This window comes from Hyaloscypha bicolor (assembly GCF_002865645.1).
Source record: "Hyaloscypha bicolor E unplaced genomic scaffold K444scaffold_157, whole genome shotgun sequence".
NCBI lineage: Eukaryota > Fungi > Ascomycota > Leotiomycetes > Helotiales > Hyaloscyphaceae > Hyaloscypha > Hyaloscypha bicolor.
This window is the reverse complement of record NW_020194659.1, coordinates 197013-213766: the sequence shown is the minus strand read 5'-3', so window position 1 is coordinate 213766 and position 16754 is coordinate 197013. Positions and strand designations below refer to the sequence as shown.

Here is a 16754-nt window from a genome sequence, read left to right as displayed (position 1 = left end):
ATAGGTTTATAGTATTATTAAATAGCTAGAACCAGAATTATTCTATAATATCTAAATATTTTTTAGATTTACTAATTTCTATTATAGGTTTATTTACTATTACTTTTAGGTAATTATAGATTTAATAAATCTCTTAAAAGAAATAGAAAAGAGCCGGAAATCTGGTTTCTTTATATAAATAAATAAAGCGGCTAAAAGCTTTTATTATAATACCTATCCTAGTTTATTTTGACTTTTCTAAGAAGATTTATATTAAAACTAATATATTAAAATTCGTAATTACTAATACTATTTTATAATAAGTTAATCCTAGTAATAACCCGAAAAAATACTAGTATCTAGTAATATTCTAGTTTCGGAAACTTTCCGGAGCTAAATATAACTATAGTACCTATAATAGAAAGCTATTTATAATTATTAAAGTCTTTAAATATTAATATTATTACCTTAAAAAGTTCAGATTTATAATTAAGGTTATTATAAACTATAATAACCTCTAATACTTTATAGAAATAAAGTATTTAGAAAGCTATTAAATATATTAGATAATATATCTTATAATATATGATTTTAATATTATTTATTATAAAAATACCTCAAACCTAGTAAATAGATCTAATAAAAGACCTAATTATAAAAAAGGTCCTATTAATATAACTTGGCTTCTGACTTTTTAGAATAAGCTAAAGAGAGCTTTTATAATTATAATTTAGAGGCCCTTATAAATATCTAAAAAGTTTCTTTTTTAGAATAAGTATTATTTAATACTTATTATATCTATAATAGCTAAGAAGAAATATTTATTATAAGATAAGTAAATAGATTATTTTATAGATCTCTTAACTATAGAATTAGTTAAGAAGTAAGATATAAGGAAATGCCTTAAAGGCTTTACTATTATAGCTAAGATAATAAAAATATTTATAATTATATTACTTAATAAAACTAAAGATTTCTTAGTTTCCCGAATTTTTAAATTAGATAATTATAAATACCTAATTTCTCGTATATAGATATATATGGCTACTAAAAGAGCTATAATACTAGCCTCTTTATTTGAATTTCTTCTAGATATTATCTAGGTAACTTAGAGAAATAATTCTTAATATTAGAATATTATAAAATAGAAGCTTAGTAAGAAAGATATTAAGGGAAAAGAAATCTAGAAAAATAATTCGGGCTTATTTAGGTATTATTTAAGAATTATTATATCTAATAATTTTACTTTATATTAAGAAGTTATAAAGCTTTATTATAATAACCTAATAGCTAGATACTATAAAATAAAGAAAACTCTCGAGCTTTTTAGAAAGTTCTAATATTAAAAGAATATAAAAAAAGATATTTATAATTATTATTAAGAATATAATATTTACTAGAGAATTAAAATAAAGAGATATCTGCTATATAATTTGCTTAGTAATTTATTATAGCCTAAGAAACTCTAGAATAAGATCTCTATAGATTTTATTATAGGTCTATTACTATATAAAAACCAAGTAAAAGGTCCCGATTTTAATATAATTCTTATAATTATTAACTAGTATTCTAAAATAGTAAGATATATTATATATTATAAGACTATTAATTTTCTAAAGCTTATTAAAATTATATAAGAATATGTTTTCTTAATTTTTAGCTTTTCTAATAAAATTATTTCTAATTAAGGAATAGTATTTACTAGCTAGTTCTAGTTTATTTTCTATTTTTACTTAATATATAAATAGTATTTAAATATAACTTACTATTCTTAGATAAATAATTAGATAAAAAAATAAAACTAGGCCCTAAAATACTATCTAAAATATTATTATAATACTTAAAAAAATAATTAGTTTAAGAAATTATTTTTTATAAAATTTATATATAATAATTTAAAATATTAGATTTTATAAGATATATTTTTCTATATATATTATAAATACTATTTTTAATTTCTATAAAATCCTGAAAATAGAATTATAAAAAAAGTACTAGTTATATATAAAAGGCTAGAAACTCTTAAAATAAAATAAAAAAAGCTTAAGAATTTATAATATTATATATAAAATAATTAAGAAACTTATTATAATAAGTACTAATTAGCTAAATACTATTCTAAAAAAGCCTAGATAATACTATTAATAAAGAATATTAAACTTAAAATAGGAAAGCTTAAGCTAAAATTTATAGATTTATTTAGGATTTTTAAATATATTAGTAATTTAGTATATAAATTAGAATTACTAAATATATATAATTATTTATATCTAATTTTTTATATTTTTTTTCTTAAAAAATATATAATAAAAAAGAATTAGAAGCTATATTTATATCTTTTTAAAGAACTTCCAGAATTAGTAAATAATAATAAAGAATAAAAATAAGAAATAAAAGCTATTATTAATTAAATAGAAAGCCTGGCCTAAAGATTATAATACCTAATTACTTACTTTCTCTAATCTTAAAATTTTTAAGAAATTTCTAAAATTATATAATTAAAACTATAACTTAAAATCTAAAACTACTTTTTAATAATCTTTTAAAATTAAAAAGAATTCTAGATTACTAAGAAAAAGGCTATTTAAAAGAAAAAAAGAATCTAGATAACTAAGAAAAGGCCCGGAATAGTAATAAAGATATTCTTTCTCTAGGTTTTTTTACTTATAAAAGATTTTCAGGGTTTTATTAAGGCTTATAAGAATTATATTTAAATTATTAGAAAAAGATTTAGAATTAAAAAAGATTTATTATAAATAAACTAGCTATAAGTATTTTAAATAAATAAACTCTAATTTCTATAAATTCTTAATTTCTAAAATAAGAATACTAAATACTAGTTCTATTTAGGACTTAGTAAAGAATTAGCTAATATTTTCCGGAATTTGCTTATTTCTTAATAAGATATAATTATATTATAATAATATTAGTATTAAGAATATTAAGAAAAATAAGTAAGAAACTTATAATAGCTATATATGTCTTATAAAAGGCCCGAATTTCTGAAATTAGATCCCGAATAATTATAAGTATTATATTATTAGTACTTAAAGTACTAGTAGTAAATTACTTAGTAATCTCGGTAATAAGCTCAATAATAAGATTAATATCTTAAAGATAGATATTATAATATTTCTTTAAGAAATTAGTAAATATCTAAATATATTAAAAAAAACTTATTTTAGAAATACTAACTTAAATAATATTATTATTTGCTTTATTAAAATAGGAAGAAAAATTCCAAAGCTTATTAATATTCTTCTAGTTTTTAAAAACCTAATTAATAGTATTATTCTTATTAATATAATACTATTTAGAATATATTTTAAGAAATTTCTTAAAAGTTATAATAATATTTTCCTAAAACTAGTAAGCCTTTAATAAGTAATAAGAAATCTGAAATTATATTAGCTTTAATAAATATTAAAGCTAAAGAACTTACTAATATATAAGATTTAGAATTCTTATTATAATAGTTATAATTCTTCTTACTAGGTATTATAATATATAAAATAAAGAAATTAATAAGTAAATACTTGAAATATTTCAAGTATTTACTAGTAATAGGAAAGGAGACTATAAAATTATCTTTATATTTATTATTATATAGGTAGATAATAAAACTAGAAAAAAATATTATAGAATTAATTAAAAATAATTAAAGAGAATTTAGAGAAAAGTAGAAAAATAGGCTAAAAAATAATAATAGAAAAAGTTATTATATATATAGTTATTAGAAAGAAAGAAAGCATATAGTAATATAAAGAGGCCCTTTTATAGAAATAGAGAATTACCTGAATTAACTACTAGTTTTTATACTAGTCCTAATTAGAAATTAGTATAACTAATTAATATATGCTTCTAGAAGCCTATAAATAATCTCTAGAATTTTAGAAATATTTATATAGGTTTCTTATATAAATATTTATTAAATTCTTTTTATATAGTTATTTAGATTATTCTAATACGAGATCTAATAAATAGTAATAATTTCGTAAGATAGTGCCTTAGTATTTTAGATTAAGCTAATTAAAATACTCAGATCCCAAATAAAATCGTAATTACTAGCTAGCCCTTATATCTAGGGTATAATTATCTTTTCTTCTTACTTACTTAGCTCTAATCTAATTAGATAATTTTTATATCTATTATCTAGATTATATTAGTAAAACTATCTCTTAAGATACTAGAAGTTTACCTTAATTAAATAAATAATTAAATAAATATTTACTAGAATAAATTAATAGATCTTGGAAACAAGATTCTAGAAAAGGGGTATAATTATAATATATACAGGATTATACATAACTTAAGGGCATATAATAAATCTCGGATATTACGGGTATTAATTAGGGAAATTAGAGGCTCTTTGACTTTATAACTAACTACTATTTATATTACAAGTATTAGGCTTATAAATTACTAATTATATATATATTATTAGGGCCTCTTATTTAGAAGGGGCTTCCTTGGACCTTATAGGAGGAATAGAGATTAGTTCTATATTAAATTTAATACTATGGTTTTATAACTTACTAATTTATTCTATTATCTTATTACTTACTAATAAATACCTTATATTTATATACTATATATTATAAAGCAACTTATATAACTATATACGTTCTCTTTAATAATTTAAGACCTAATAAAAGAAAAAGCCTTAGTTAATAATTATAAAAGAAAAGACTTTTTATATTTTTTAAAGACTAATTAGTATTAATACTTGAATTTAAATAAGATTTAAGAAAAGAGAATTATTTAAAAAGAATTATTTATAATAATTAAGAACAAGAAAATAATATTAATAATATTAATTATTTTATTAGCTTATATAAGCTTAATTACTAGAATATATAATTCTAAAGCCTATAATAAATATAAATTTAAGTTTTTAATATAAGAGTAAAAATAATAATTATTTATAAATTCATTAATAATATTATTATAAGTATGAATTCTTTTTAATATAATTAATAATAATAAGTAAATAATAAAGTAAATAAAATAATAATTCAAGATATATATATTATATTTATTATTATAGTATTTAATATTTTATTTAAGAAATAATTAATACAGAAGAAGGAAAAGAACTCTCTAATTATTACAATTTTCCGTATTACTAAATATTAATTACTAGAATTAAAAAATTAATAAAAGTAAGTTTAATTTTCTAAAAAATTACGTAATCTTAGCTAAAATAGCTATAATTATAAGAATTTAATTGCCATATTCACAAGAAGCAGCTCTAGAAGAAATATTAGACGAATTAATTATTAAATATAATAGTAGCAGAAAATTTTGGGGTTGAGGCAAAATATGGTTTCGCGACGCAAATCAACCGTTTTTGAGGGAACCGACTGTATTAAATGAGCGAGACAGCCGTAGAAAGGGGGTAAAATCCAATAAAAAGCTCATTTAGTTCACTTTCTGGTTCGTGACAGCCTGGAACCCCGCTGTCTCCCTACTTTTAAATCGCACGAGACATTGGAGCTTTCCAATTTTTCGGGGCACGACTGTTCTCTCTTCGATTTCAAAATATTCAATGGAAATCTTATGAGAATAGATTCATATCTTGGGGGAATTAACTGACCTACGGAGTACGGTCGACAACGTGCTGTTCCAGTTGACCTGGAACCATTTCCAGCTCGTCGTCAGGAACCCGCAAGCCCGAGTACTCGGCTGGAATAGCATTCCAGGCCTTGCTGTTATATTAGAGTGCTGGTTCCTGAGATAGGCATGTAGATTTGAAATAACATACCCATGAAGCCGGCAGACAAGGGTTGGGTGCACCGGGTGCTGGACCATCCAGTCGACTATGGCTGCGTCTGGCGGTTTGGTTCTCGATGGCTAAGTAGCGTAAGGTCAGCCCCAAAGCAAAGACAACGACGAACTTAGGGTAACTTAGAGTAAGGAATTGCATACGCAACAATGCTCACACGACAATAAACCATTCTCAGGCTTACGAAGTCTCCGTTCAAGGTGCTGGATTTTGTAGGACTCAATGGCGGCCGGAAGGGGGGAAACGAGGGTTTACGACGCCCCTGGTAGTTTACTAGCAGTAGTAAGAGACCCCGGTTTTGGCCCCCGCAAAATTTTATGTGGGCAGAGTCTGCTACCGCCTGGTGGTATGGCTATTAATGCAGGCCAACGGTTAGGCCGTTCGCCATCCAATTTGGCGATTCCAAGGTGAGGTGCCCTGTACGAAGGCCCTGTCCTCTCCATCCAGGAACGGCCTAGATATGGGTGCAGGGTGCGGCCGCACGTATCGCGTGGCCTTTGCGTAGCCGGGATCAAAGGTCAATGCACGTTTCACTACAAATTACTGTACTATCTTGAAAATCAATAAAACAGTCAAGGAATAAGATATAAAGAAGGCGCTAGATGGCATAGATAAGCAATTAATACCTAATTACGCTAATATTACAATTTAAAAATTACTTATATAAAAATATAAATTCTTTATATTATAAACTCTTTATTAATATATAAAGAAAAGCTTTAATTAATTAAATTAATAAGTAATAATATAAATATTTTAATTTAGAATATTTAATATTTCAAGAATAGGAAAATCCTAATTAGCTAACCCATACGTTTACTTTAATTGCTTTACATTTTTAATGTCAGCCCAATTAATTAAACAATTAATTAATAATTAATTAGTTAGGTTCAAGTAACCTAGAAAATTAAGCGTGAATTTATCCCTTCGTCCGCTGAGACATTGCCACATTAGCGGCCGCATATAAATATCCCCAATTCGGCCAAAACATAATCCAAATTAGGGATATTCATGTGCGGCCGCTAATGTGGCAATGTCTCAGCGGACGAAGGGATAGGGTTCGTGCATTGATCTTGGGTCTCGGTTAATCACACGCGATTACTCGCTTAAATGCAATGCCCCCCCTATGTTTTGCTTATCGTCTATTAACGCAATGACTCTTCCTATCCTCTTACCAGGTCCAACACCGATACGACGAATGGGATTTATGTTAGTCGGGGAAATCGCATTTTGCGCTGCAAAAACTCGAAAGACTTGAGGTTGGTGGAGATTGGGTGGGGAAAACGCATTCTGCGCCGCAAAAAGTCGAAATACTAGAGGTAGGGAGAGATTGAGTGGCATTTTGTGCCGCAAAAGTCAAAATACTTATGGCAGGCCATTCAGTATGCATATATGCACTAGACAAAAAACCAATTAGAAGAAATAATGGACGTTGGGCTCGCACCCACCTCCCCAATCCAGAATTGTCCAAGTCACACATATTGTCATAACACGTTCGCGTTAGTTGGCTATATAAACCAGCAGTCATGTCGTCCCTGATGAGCGCTCAAGGCAAAAGATTTCTACCGGTTGACACCACCATCACAACACAATATCTCGTCCTGTGTTCAACACATTCCGCTTAACCCTCAGACCCAACCTTAAGCCCAACTCAGCCAGTTGTGTCATGTTTCCGGTCTTGTCGCGGCAAAGCACCGCTGGTCTCACCAAACTGGCCCTTCTCGGCGCCTTGGCTCTCATTCCTTCGAACCATGCTGCCGCAATCGCTCCACGAGACGCTCCTATCAGTGTTATGGTCGTGGGGGGCTCCATCTCCCAGGGTCGTCAGGGCGACTACACATGGCGCTATCGTATGTGGGAGTGGTTCACGGATAATCACGTCGGCGTCAACTTCGTGGGGCCTTACACGGGTACCTGGGGACCTCTCGGGCCCGAAGCACCAGCGCCACCTCTTTTGTATGGGGAATCAGCGCTACCCTCCGCCGCTCTCGCCAACGGGGGCTATGCCGCCGATATTGACAATGGCTTCCTTTTGAATACCTCGCATTTTGCCATCTGGGGACGCCAGCTTGCTGAAGATGTCCCCCTCATCTCGGGCATGGTGAGTCAGCACTGGCCGGAGTTGCTGCTCGTTGAGCTTGGCTTCAACGACATTGGCTGGTTCATAAGCGATGCTGCGGGAACGTTGACCAACATGGAGACCTTCATTTCTTCGGCCCGGGCCGCAAGGTCCGACCTCAAATTCGCCATTGCCAACGTCCCCATGTGCGCACCTTTATCGGCGGTCGTGACGATCTCATCACCAAGACAGAGGCATACAATGCGCTGCTAGCGGCAAGCATCCCCACATGGAGCACGGCTGAGTCACCCATCTACCTCGTCGACTTTCGGATAACTACTCTTGTGAGCCAGAGGGAGGTTGTCCTGCCGGGACTGACGGCCTTCACCCGGACGCCTTGGGAGAATTCGAGATCGCGAAAGCGTTCGCGGACACGCTGCACTATGCCTACGGCCTTGGAAATGGCCCCCTTTCTATCCCCGACAACATCCCTGTCCGGCCATGCCCCACGCCTTCCAACATCGCAGCCGTGACTTCAGTGTTGAACTAGCTAAAGCAATATAGCTAGGGTCACGTGCTTGCAATGTAAACCAAGTAAAACGTACTGAATTGACTGCTGTTCTACAGTGGTAAGTAGCCCGTATATATAGCCCTGAACCCCCTAAGTCACATGTACTAAATCCCTATGCCAGCTGAACCGATTACAGCTATACAGGGTATTCCAGCCGTACATGGTATTCCAGCTATACAGGGTATTCCAGCCGTACAGGGTATTCCAGCTATACAGGGTATTCCAGCCGTACAGGGTATTCCAGCTATACAGGGTATTCCAGCTGGACAGGGTATTAAGCTAGTGCACAGCCCCATGGCGTTCGGTTCCAGGGCTTACTAAGCCTATTAGGGGCCTCAGGCCCCTAATTTCAACATTCAGTCGCTGGTGTAACCGTCACGTGGAATGAAGTCTATGGCGCGTACGGCTACTCGGTCCAATTCAGGTTTGTGGGAGGAAGCTGGAGCACTTTCAACATCAGCGATACCGGTTATGACACGACCTGGACGGTGGCCGGCATCACCTGGCAGTACACGGTTCAAGCCTATGGTGGCAACGAGGTTTCGGGCTGGACCAATATTGTGCAAGCTACCGCCGACCCCATCACTGCCCTAGGGCCCTCGAATATCTGGGTCACACCCACGGCCGATGGCATTGACTTGACCTGGGATGCGGTGCAAGGGTACGATGTTGACCTCTACGGCGTTTACAACTGGGACACTACGATGGTACAGCTGGTATGTTTTGGTCCCTGTTTTTTGCAGGGGTCGCAGCTCTTCCTAGCAATGCCACCACAACAATCCAAAATTTCTGGGAAACATGTATTCTTATATTTACCTAGTCTTAAGGAGCATATACCTATTTTTATAATTTTTTTTTCGTCCAAAACTACCAGAGTTACGTGGTGTTGAAGGTGCACCCCCCTGTCGACAGGGGCCAAAACATACCAGCTGTACCATCGTACTGCTGCTGGAGCTATCATGGTAGATTATGGGTTCACCGGCACCTCGGCGTCGCTTACTGGCCTGACACCTGGCGATCACTACGTTCTTGCCGTTGAGACATGGGCCACGGTCGATGGCACCCTTGCCGCTGGCATTCCCTCTATTGCCAGGGGCGCAGTTGCCGGTGGAGAGCCGGAGGGGCCTACCAACTTCCAAGTGGTAACCATCAACTAGGGCGCAACTGTCCAGATGACCTGGGACGCCATGGGCTATGCCTATGGATACCGCATCTGGACCCGTAACATTCAGAACGCTAGCGATGTGTTGACCCCCGGGATACTCTCATCCACCGAGACCTGCGCTGGCGCTACTTACTTGTTTCCCGGAGCCTGGAACTACGAGTTCTGTGTGACGTCCTATAATGGCAACTACGAGTCGGTCTTAACCGGCTGCACAGTAGCGCCTGAAAAAATCACCACCGTCTCCGAGTGTCCAGTTGCCTCATCGGCAGCTGGAGTTGCTTCAACACCAACGGTGACTTGGTCACCCCCATCCATAATCACGCCTATGTCTTATGCAGTCCCAACCACCTCCTCGGCCACCTCAGCAATAGTCACCACAGCCACCGCCTGGGCATATGGCCTTGGGTTACAAACTGAGAATAATTGCATTCTGCAAAGCGAAAGTTCTGGCTGCCAACCCACGAGATTCTCCCAGTGTTTCTTTTCGATACCAGGCACGTGCGATAATTGTGGTGAAAACTTGCTAAACAATAATAATTTTTTCTTGGCTGGCGAGGATGTCACCAATCCTCCCCAATACAGCAACGGCGGCAAAAGCACCGTCTACTACCATTCGGAAGGGATGACTCAGGACGAGGTTGCATATGCGCCTATGTACTCTTATGCTGGGATATTGACTGTGAATGCTACAGGCGAGACCATGAGGTGTATGATAATGGGTGGCGAGAATATGTGCTCGGTAAATATTGTTATAGATGAAGAACTGCCGAACATGTATGTAGTATGTGATCCAAGCATCTGAGAGCTTGTTCTCGACAAATCTTAATTTAAACACATTCTCTATTAAAACGTTTCACTCTCCACTTGACACTACTTCCGTAGTTCCGCATAAACCACCGGTAGAAGGTACATAAGCCTGGGAAGGACTGGAACTCCCTTCACTGTCTTCGCGGCTTCCCACCAGCGAATTTATTAGCCTCTTCTCGAGATCTGCCTCGGTATTATCGGTACGCATGATAAAAACCAAGATACTTCGTACGAATTACGCTAAAATCAGGCTTCTTAATATCCGCCTGTAGGCCAGCCTCTCGTAGTCTCTGAAATACCTCGCGGACGTGCCACTCATGTTTTAATTGGTTCTAGGAGTAGATCATAATATTATCTAGGTAGGTAGTACAGAAATCATTAAGGGAGTCAAACAGGGTGTATTCATGAAATCGCTGGTAATATGCCGGTCACGTCGTAAGTCCGAGGGGGAGAACGTTACTTGGGCGAGCCAGAGCTAGTTCTAAACGGCGTGAGGCCTTCTGAGGCAGGGTCCATTCGTATTTTGTAGAATGTCTAGCGAATGTCTAGCTTCATAAGGATCTGGGCCTAGAACATATGGTTAAGAGCCTCATCGAGGAGCGGGAGCGGGTATCGGTCCTTGCAAATCAGGTTATTCAGTTTCTGGTGTGAGGTGTTTGGTTAGTAGGCAACTAGCGGGTGAGGGATGATCTGGGCATTGAATGCTTTTAGTGAGAGGAGAGGAAGCGAGCTATAGCTAGAGATGTATGCGGAACTAGCTCTAAAACCCCTCATTTTTTGGAGGGGAGTGGGGGGGGGTTAAAAAGTGAAAACTATATTAGAGTAAAAGAAAAAAAGTACTAGTTAAAATAATTAAAATGCTAGTCTAATAAGTAAAACTAGTTAAGTAATAACTAATCTTATATAGTATTTGTAATGTATGCAGGGTCGCACGTGACTTAAGGACATATAACGAACCTCGGATATTGCGGGTATTAATTAGAGAGATTAATAGCCCTTTAATATTATAACTAACTACTATTTATATTATAAGTATTAGGCTTATAAATTACTAATTATATATATATTATCGGGGCCTTTTATTTAGAAAAGGCTTTTCTAAACCTTATAGAAGAAATAGAGATTAGTTCTATACTAAATTTAATACTATAGTTTTATAATTTACTAATTTATTCTATTATCTTATTACCTACTAATAAATACCTTATAAGCTAATCTCTTTATTTTTAAAGAAGGTAGTTTAATAAGTAATTATATCTCGGAATCTGTAAAATATATAATCTTTTACTAAAGCTATTTCTATAAAGAAAATTAACTAGATTAACCCTAATATAAGTAATAGCAAAGGCTTATTTAATACTTTTAATAGGGCCCTTTAGGAGCCTCCGAGAGCTAGTAATAATAACGGAAATAATCCCGGTAATAATTAAAATATCGAGATTAATACTCAAGTTACTATTATTTAAGCTATAAAATAGGTGTAATAGGCATATGTAATAATATATAGATAGGTGTCAGATATTATAGATCTAGTTTCCTATTTTAGGTAAAGCTTGCAATCGGAATTATACGGGTAATCGGAATTATATGAATTATATGAGATCGTATTTCCCAGTTAAGTAAAGTGCTTTGCAGGCTTGGCTAAGTACTAGGGAACATAAAGAGAGACGCTCCTAGCTTTAGAAAAGGGGCATTAATTAGTCTTTTATTAGAATTAATTCTTGGAATTAGTTATACTTGCAAGTATTACTCTATAGCTTACTTACCTTAACTACTTATATATTACCCTGCTATTATATACCTTATATTCTAATTAATCCAACCTTCGGGAAGTAGTTTATTACGAGGTAGTCAAGCTATTAATAGACGAAACTATTAATAGCTAGAGTATTAACTAGAAGAAGCGCCTCTACTACCGCTGGAGTAATCTAGCCGGGTACCTAGGGGAGCGCCTAGTCAAGTACTTTTCGTACTGCCTAATTAGGAGAAGGAAGTGGAATTCAGATACCCCCAGAACTAGTAGATAGGATAATAATAATAGAGAAATTAGCGGCGGCTCGCTATTATATTACTAAGTTAGAAATAGAAATATAATAGAGAGAAGATCTAGAGGAACTAGAAGCTTAGATCTATTATCTTAAAGATATTTGGATATCCGGTATAAAACCCGTTATATTCCCGGTAATATCCTTAGTTCGGAGAGCTCTAAAAACCCGAGAACTACCTACTTACCGGGGAAAGAGTATTAAAGAAGCCCAGGATTTCTTTTATTATATAGAGTTAAAATAGTATAAAGATAATAGAATTATCTAGGCTACTAATATAATAAAGGTTATATATTATACTTCCTATTTTGAGGATATAGCCAGGGATATCTAGAAATATAGGAAGTAATTAGTAGATATTAATATTATGAATTAGGAGACCTTTATTAAATTTATAAAGAATTCTATCTTAAATCCGGAAAATTATAGTAATAATATCCTTATTAAGTTCAAGAATATTAAATAATAGCCAGGCTAGAATATCTAAAGCTTTATATCTTATTTAGATAGTCTATTAAATAACTTAGGATATATAGGTTTATTATAAAAGCAGAATAACTTATTTAATAGCTTAAGGCAAGAGATCCGAAATAAGATTAATTATTAAGGAAATACTTTATAAAAAAAAGAGAAGCTTATTTTTATTACTATAAGAGTTAAGAATAATTTAAACCTATTTATTTAACGGGAATATAATAATAAGCTAATAGAATAGTAAAAGAAAAGAAAAAAGAGATAATAAAGGGAAATAAAAGAGAAGTATATTTCTATTATAAGATTTATAAAACCGGAATAGTAAAAATATAGTAATAAAGTCTAATATAATACCTATATTAGAATTTATAAAACCAGATATAATTTGCTTTATTTACTAAAAGAAAAGTTACTATATTATTACTTATTCTAATTAAAGGAAACCGACTTACTATAACTATAATAAGTCTAGTTATAAAATATATAAGTATCTAGAACTAAAGAAGCCGGGAAATAGATATACCCTATAATAATTATACTTATTTATATTATAAAAAGTAAGGCTCCTAAAACGAAAATAATAATTAAAATTATTATTAAGATAAGGAAAGATAAATAAAAGGTTAGAGTATTAGTAGACTCGAATATAAAGGCTAATTATATAAAGAGGAAATTAGCTTTAAATATAGGTATTCTATTAATATTAAAGGTAATTCCCTTATTCTTACTAGAGAAAAGGAGAATTCATTTATATAGAGATTATATTCTTGGGATTACTATTAAAGATATACTAGGGAACTAAAAAGAGGCTAATATATACTTTATATTATATAATTTTAATCTAAATTATATTAATATAATATTTGGATTCCTATAGCTTTATTAAATTAATTCTCTAATTTCCTTTAGGGAAATAATATAAAGATACTAGATTTAATTATAGAAGATTAAAATTCTAAATACTAGAAAGTTTACTAAAATAATAAAATATAAGATATATGTTTTTTTATTAACTACTTATCCTATAATAAATAGCTAAAGAATTACTACTATTATTACTAATAGAATAGTTATACTTCCCAAAAGGTATTAGGACCTTTTCTAAATATTCTCTATAGAGGCTATAGATATATTATCCGACTATTATATAATAGAGTATTATATAAATCTGGAACCAGAATCCTAACTACTATATAGTCCTATATATGTTTTATTAGAAAAGAAGCTTAAAGTCTTTTAGAAATATCTTAATACTAGCCTAGAGAAAAAATAAATCCGTTATTTTACTAGTCTAGCTAATATTTTAATTATATTTATTCTAAAGAAAGAAGGCGGCCTATATCTATATATTAATTACCGGAGTCTAAATAGAATTACTATTAAGAACCGAATACTATTATTATTTATTAATAAGACTATAAATAGGCTTTATAAAGCGAAAATATATATAAAGCTAGACTTGAAAAATGTTTACTATTAGTTATAAATATAAAAGAATAATAAATAGAAAATAGTATTCCGAATATATTATAGATATTTTAAGTATTATATTATATTCTTTAAACTATCTAATATTCTAGTAATATTTCAGATATATATTAATTATATACTAGTAGGTCTTATAAATATTATCTATATAGTTTATCTAGATAATATTCTAATTTATTTAAAGAACCCAGAATAATATATAGTAATAGTCTAATATATATTCAAGTAACTATAATAATACTAGCTTTTTATAAACTTAGTAAAATACGAGTTTAATATAAAAAGAATAGAGTTCCTAGAATTTATAATTAGTTCAGATAGTATAGAAATAGAAGCTAGTAGAGTTATAGCTATTAGGGAATAGCTGGCCCTAAAGAATAATATTTGAGAAATCCAAATATTCCTGGGTTTTACTAACTTTTACTAGAGGTTTATTTATAGATATTTCAGGGTAATAAAAGAATTAATTAATTTATTAAAAACTAGTAGAAATCTATAATATTATTTTAGCTAAATAGATAAAATAGATAAGGCTTTTAAGAAGCTATAAATTATATTTATAATAGTATTAATTCTTTATTATTTTAATTTAGCTTTAAAGATTTATATAGAAACAGATACTTTAGGATTTATAATTATAAGTATAATTTCCTAGCTCTTTAGTAAAGAAATAGAAGCCAGGTAGTATCCTATTATCTTTTATTTAAAAAAGATAACTATAATTAAGAATAAATATAAAATATATAATTCTGAGCTTTTGGCTATTATTCTAGTATTCTATACTTAGTAATATTACCTAATATATATCCGGTATACTATTATTATTAAGATAGATTATAATAACTTGAAATACTTTATAACTAAAAGAAAACTAAATAGTTAATAGATAAGATAAGTAGAAAAGCTAGCTATTTTTAATTTCGTTTTAGAATACTGGCTAGAGTATAATAACCCTACTAATAGGCTATTAAGAAAGCCAGACTTTATAGTAGATATAGATAAAAATACTTTATTATTTATACTTTATAATAAGCTATACGAGTTTAGGGCCGCTTTACTAAAATTATTACTAGCGGCCCTATACAAGCTTCGGGGCTAGTAATAATTTTGCCCTAAACTCGTCTCGAGTAACTCTAAATAATACTTCTTAGTAATAAACCCTTTATAAACTCTTTATAAATTATATAAGAAGAAAATAGCTTATAAATATATAAAATTATTTATAAATAAGCTAAAACTATTCTCTTAATTTATATTTTAATAACTAAGATTTAAAATTAATATATATAAATTATTTAAAAAAAAGTAAATGTTTATTAAGCTTTATATAATATTTTTATTTATTTTAATAAATCTTTGTTTTTAATTTTAATTTCTTTTTAAAATTCTTTTATTAATAAGTATTATATAAAGAAAGGTTTTAATAAAAGTAATTTATTAATATTAAATATAAAAATATATTTTAATAAATCTTTTAATATTTTTCTTAATATAAAATATTTATATAAGATTATTTTTAAAAAAAAGTCTTTAAATATAAAATAAAAATTCTATATATATAAAAGATTTTAATTAAAAAAGCTCTTTAAAAACTTTATATTATTAAATATATTAAAAATATAAATTATTTTTAAAATTTTTCTTAAATTAAAATATTTAAAAATATATTACTTAATTTGAGAATTATTTTAATAAGGATTTTAATATTTTTATAAATTAATAAAATTTAATTTAATATAATTTACTTCTAATAAAAGAATTTAATTTCTTATATTATCTTATTAAGTTATAATAAACTTTCTTTTATTAATTTAATTTATAAAACTCTTTTTATATTATATTATATTTTTAAATAAATAATTTTATAATTTTTAAACTTTAAACTTAATATAAGTTCTTTAAATTATTAAAATTATTAATTATATATTTTATTATTTATATATTTATAAACTTTTATTTTATATATTTAGTTTAATTTATTTTTTTATTTTTTATTTCTAATATTAATTATATAAAAAACTTAATTAAAATTTATAAAAAGCCTTTTTATTATAATAAAAAATATTATTATTTTTATAAAGCTTTCTTATCTTTTTCTTTTCTCTTATATTTTTTTTATATAAAATATTTTTTTAATTTATATTTTAATTAAATATATAATATTAATATAATTCTTTTAAATATTAAATTTAATAGAATAAAAATTATAATAAATCTAAATTTAAAATATATAAAAAATATCTTATATATTAAAATTTATAATTATTAAATCTTAATAATATAAGTCTAATAAAATAAAATTTTATAATATAAGTACTTTAAATAAAAATAATAATAAATAAGTTTAAAAAATTAATTTAAATATATATAAATTATAAAAT

At 29.6% G+C, this 16754-nt stretch overlaps 2 protein-coding genes across 2 annotated transcripts; both read left to right on the top strand.

The window, feature by feature from the left end:
• Positions 1-7141: 7141 nt before the first annotated feature.
• K444DRAFT_619241 (uncharacterized protein) lies at positions 7142-8424 on the top strand. The gene has a single exon (XM_024881480.1). The coding sequence runs from the start codon at positions 7431-7433 to the stop codon at positions 8094-8096; it is 666 nt and encodes a 221-aa protein (XP_024730166.1). The 5' UTR covers positions 7142-7430; the 3' UTR covers positions 8097-8424.
• Positions 8425-9557: 1133 nt separating this feature from the next.
• K444DRAFT_490986 (uncharacterized protein) lies at positions 9558-9782 on the top strand (the record flags this gene model as incomplete). The annotated part of the gene is made up of 1 exon (XM_024873201.1): positions 9558-9782. A coding segment is annotated over one exon (225 nt), but the record flags the coding sequence as incomplete, so codon positions are not given.
• Between the last annotated feature and the right edge of the window lie 6972 nt (positions 9783-16754).

Bases quoted from the DNA above. Each gene is read 5' to 3' on its own strand.
- K444DRAFT_619241 (XM_024881480.1), top strand. From the start codon at position 7,431: ATGTTTCCGGTCTTGTCGCGGCAAAGCACCGCTGGTCTCACCAAACTG.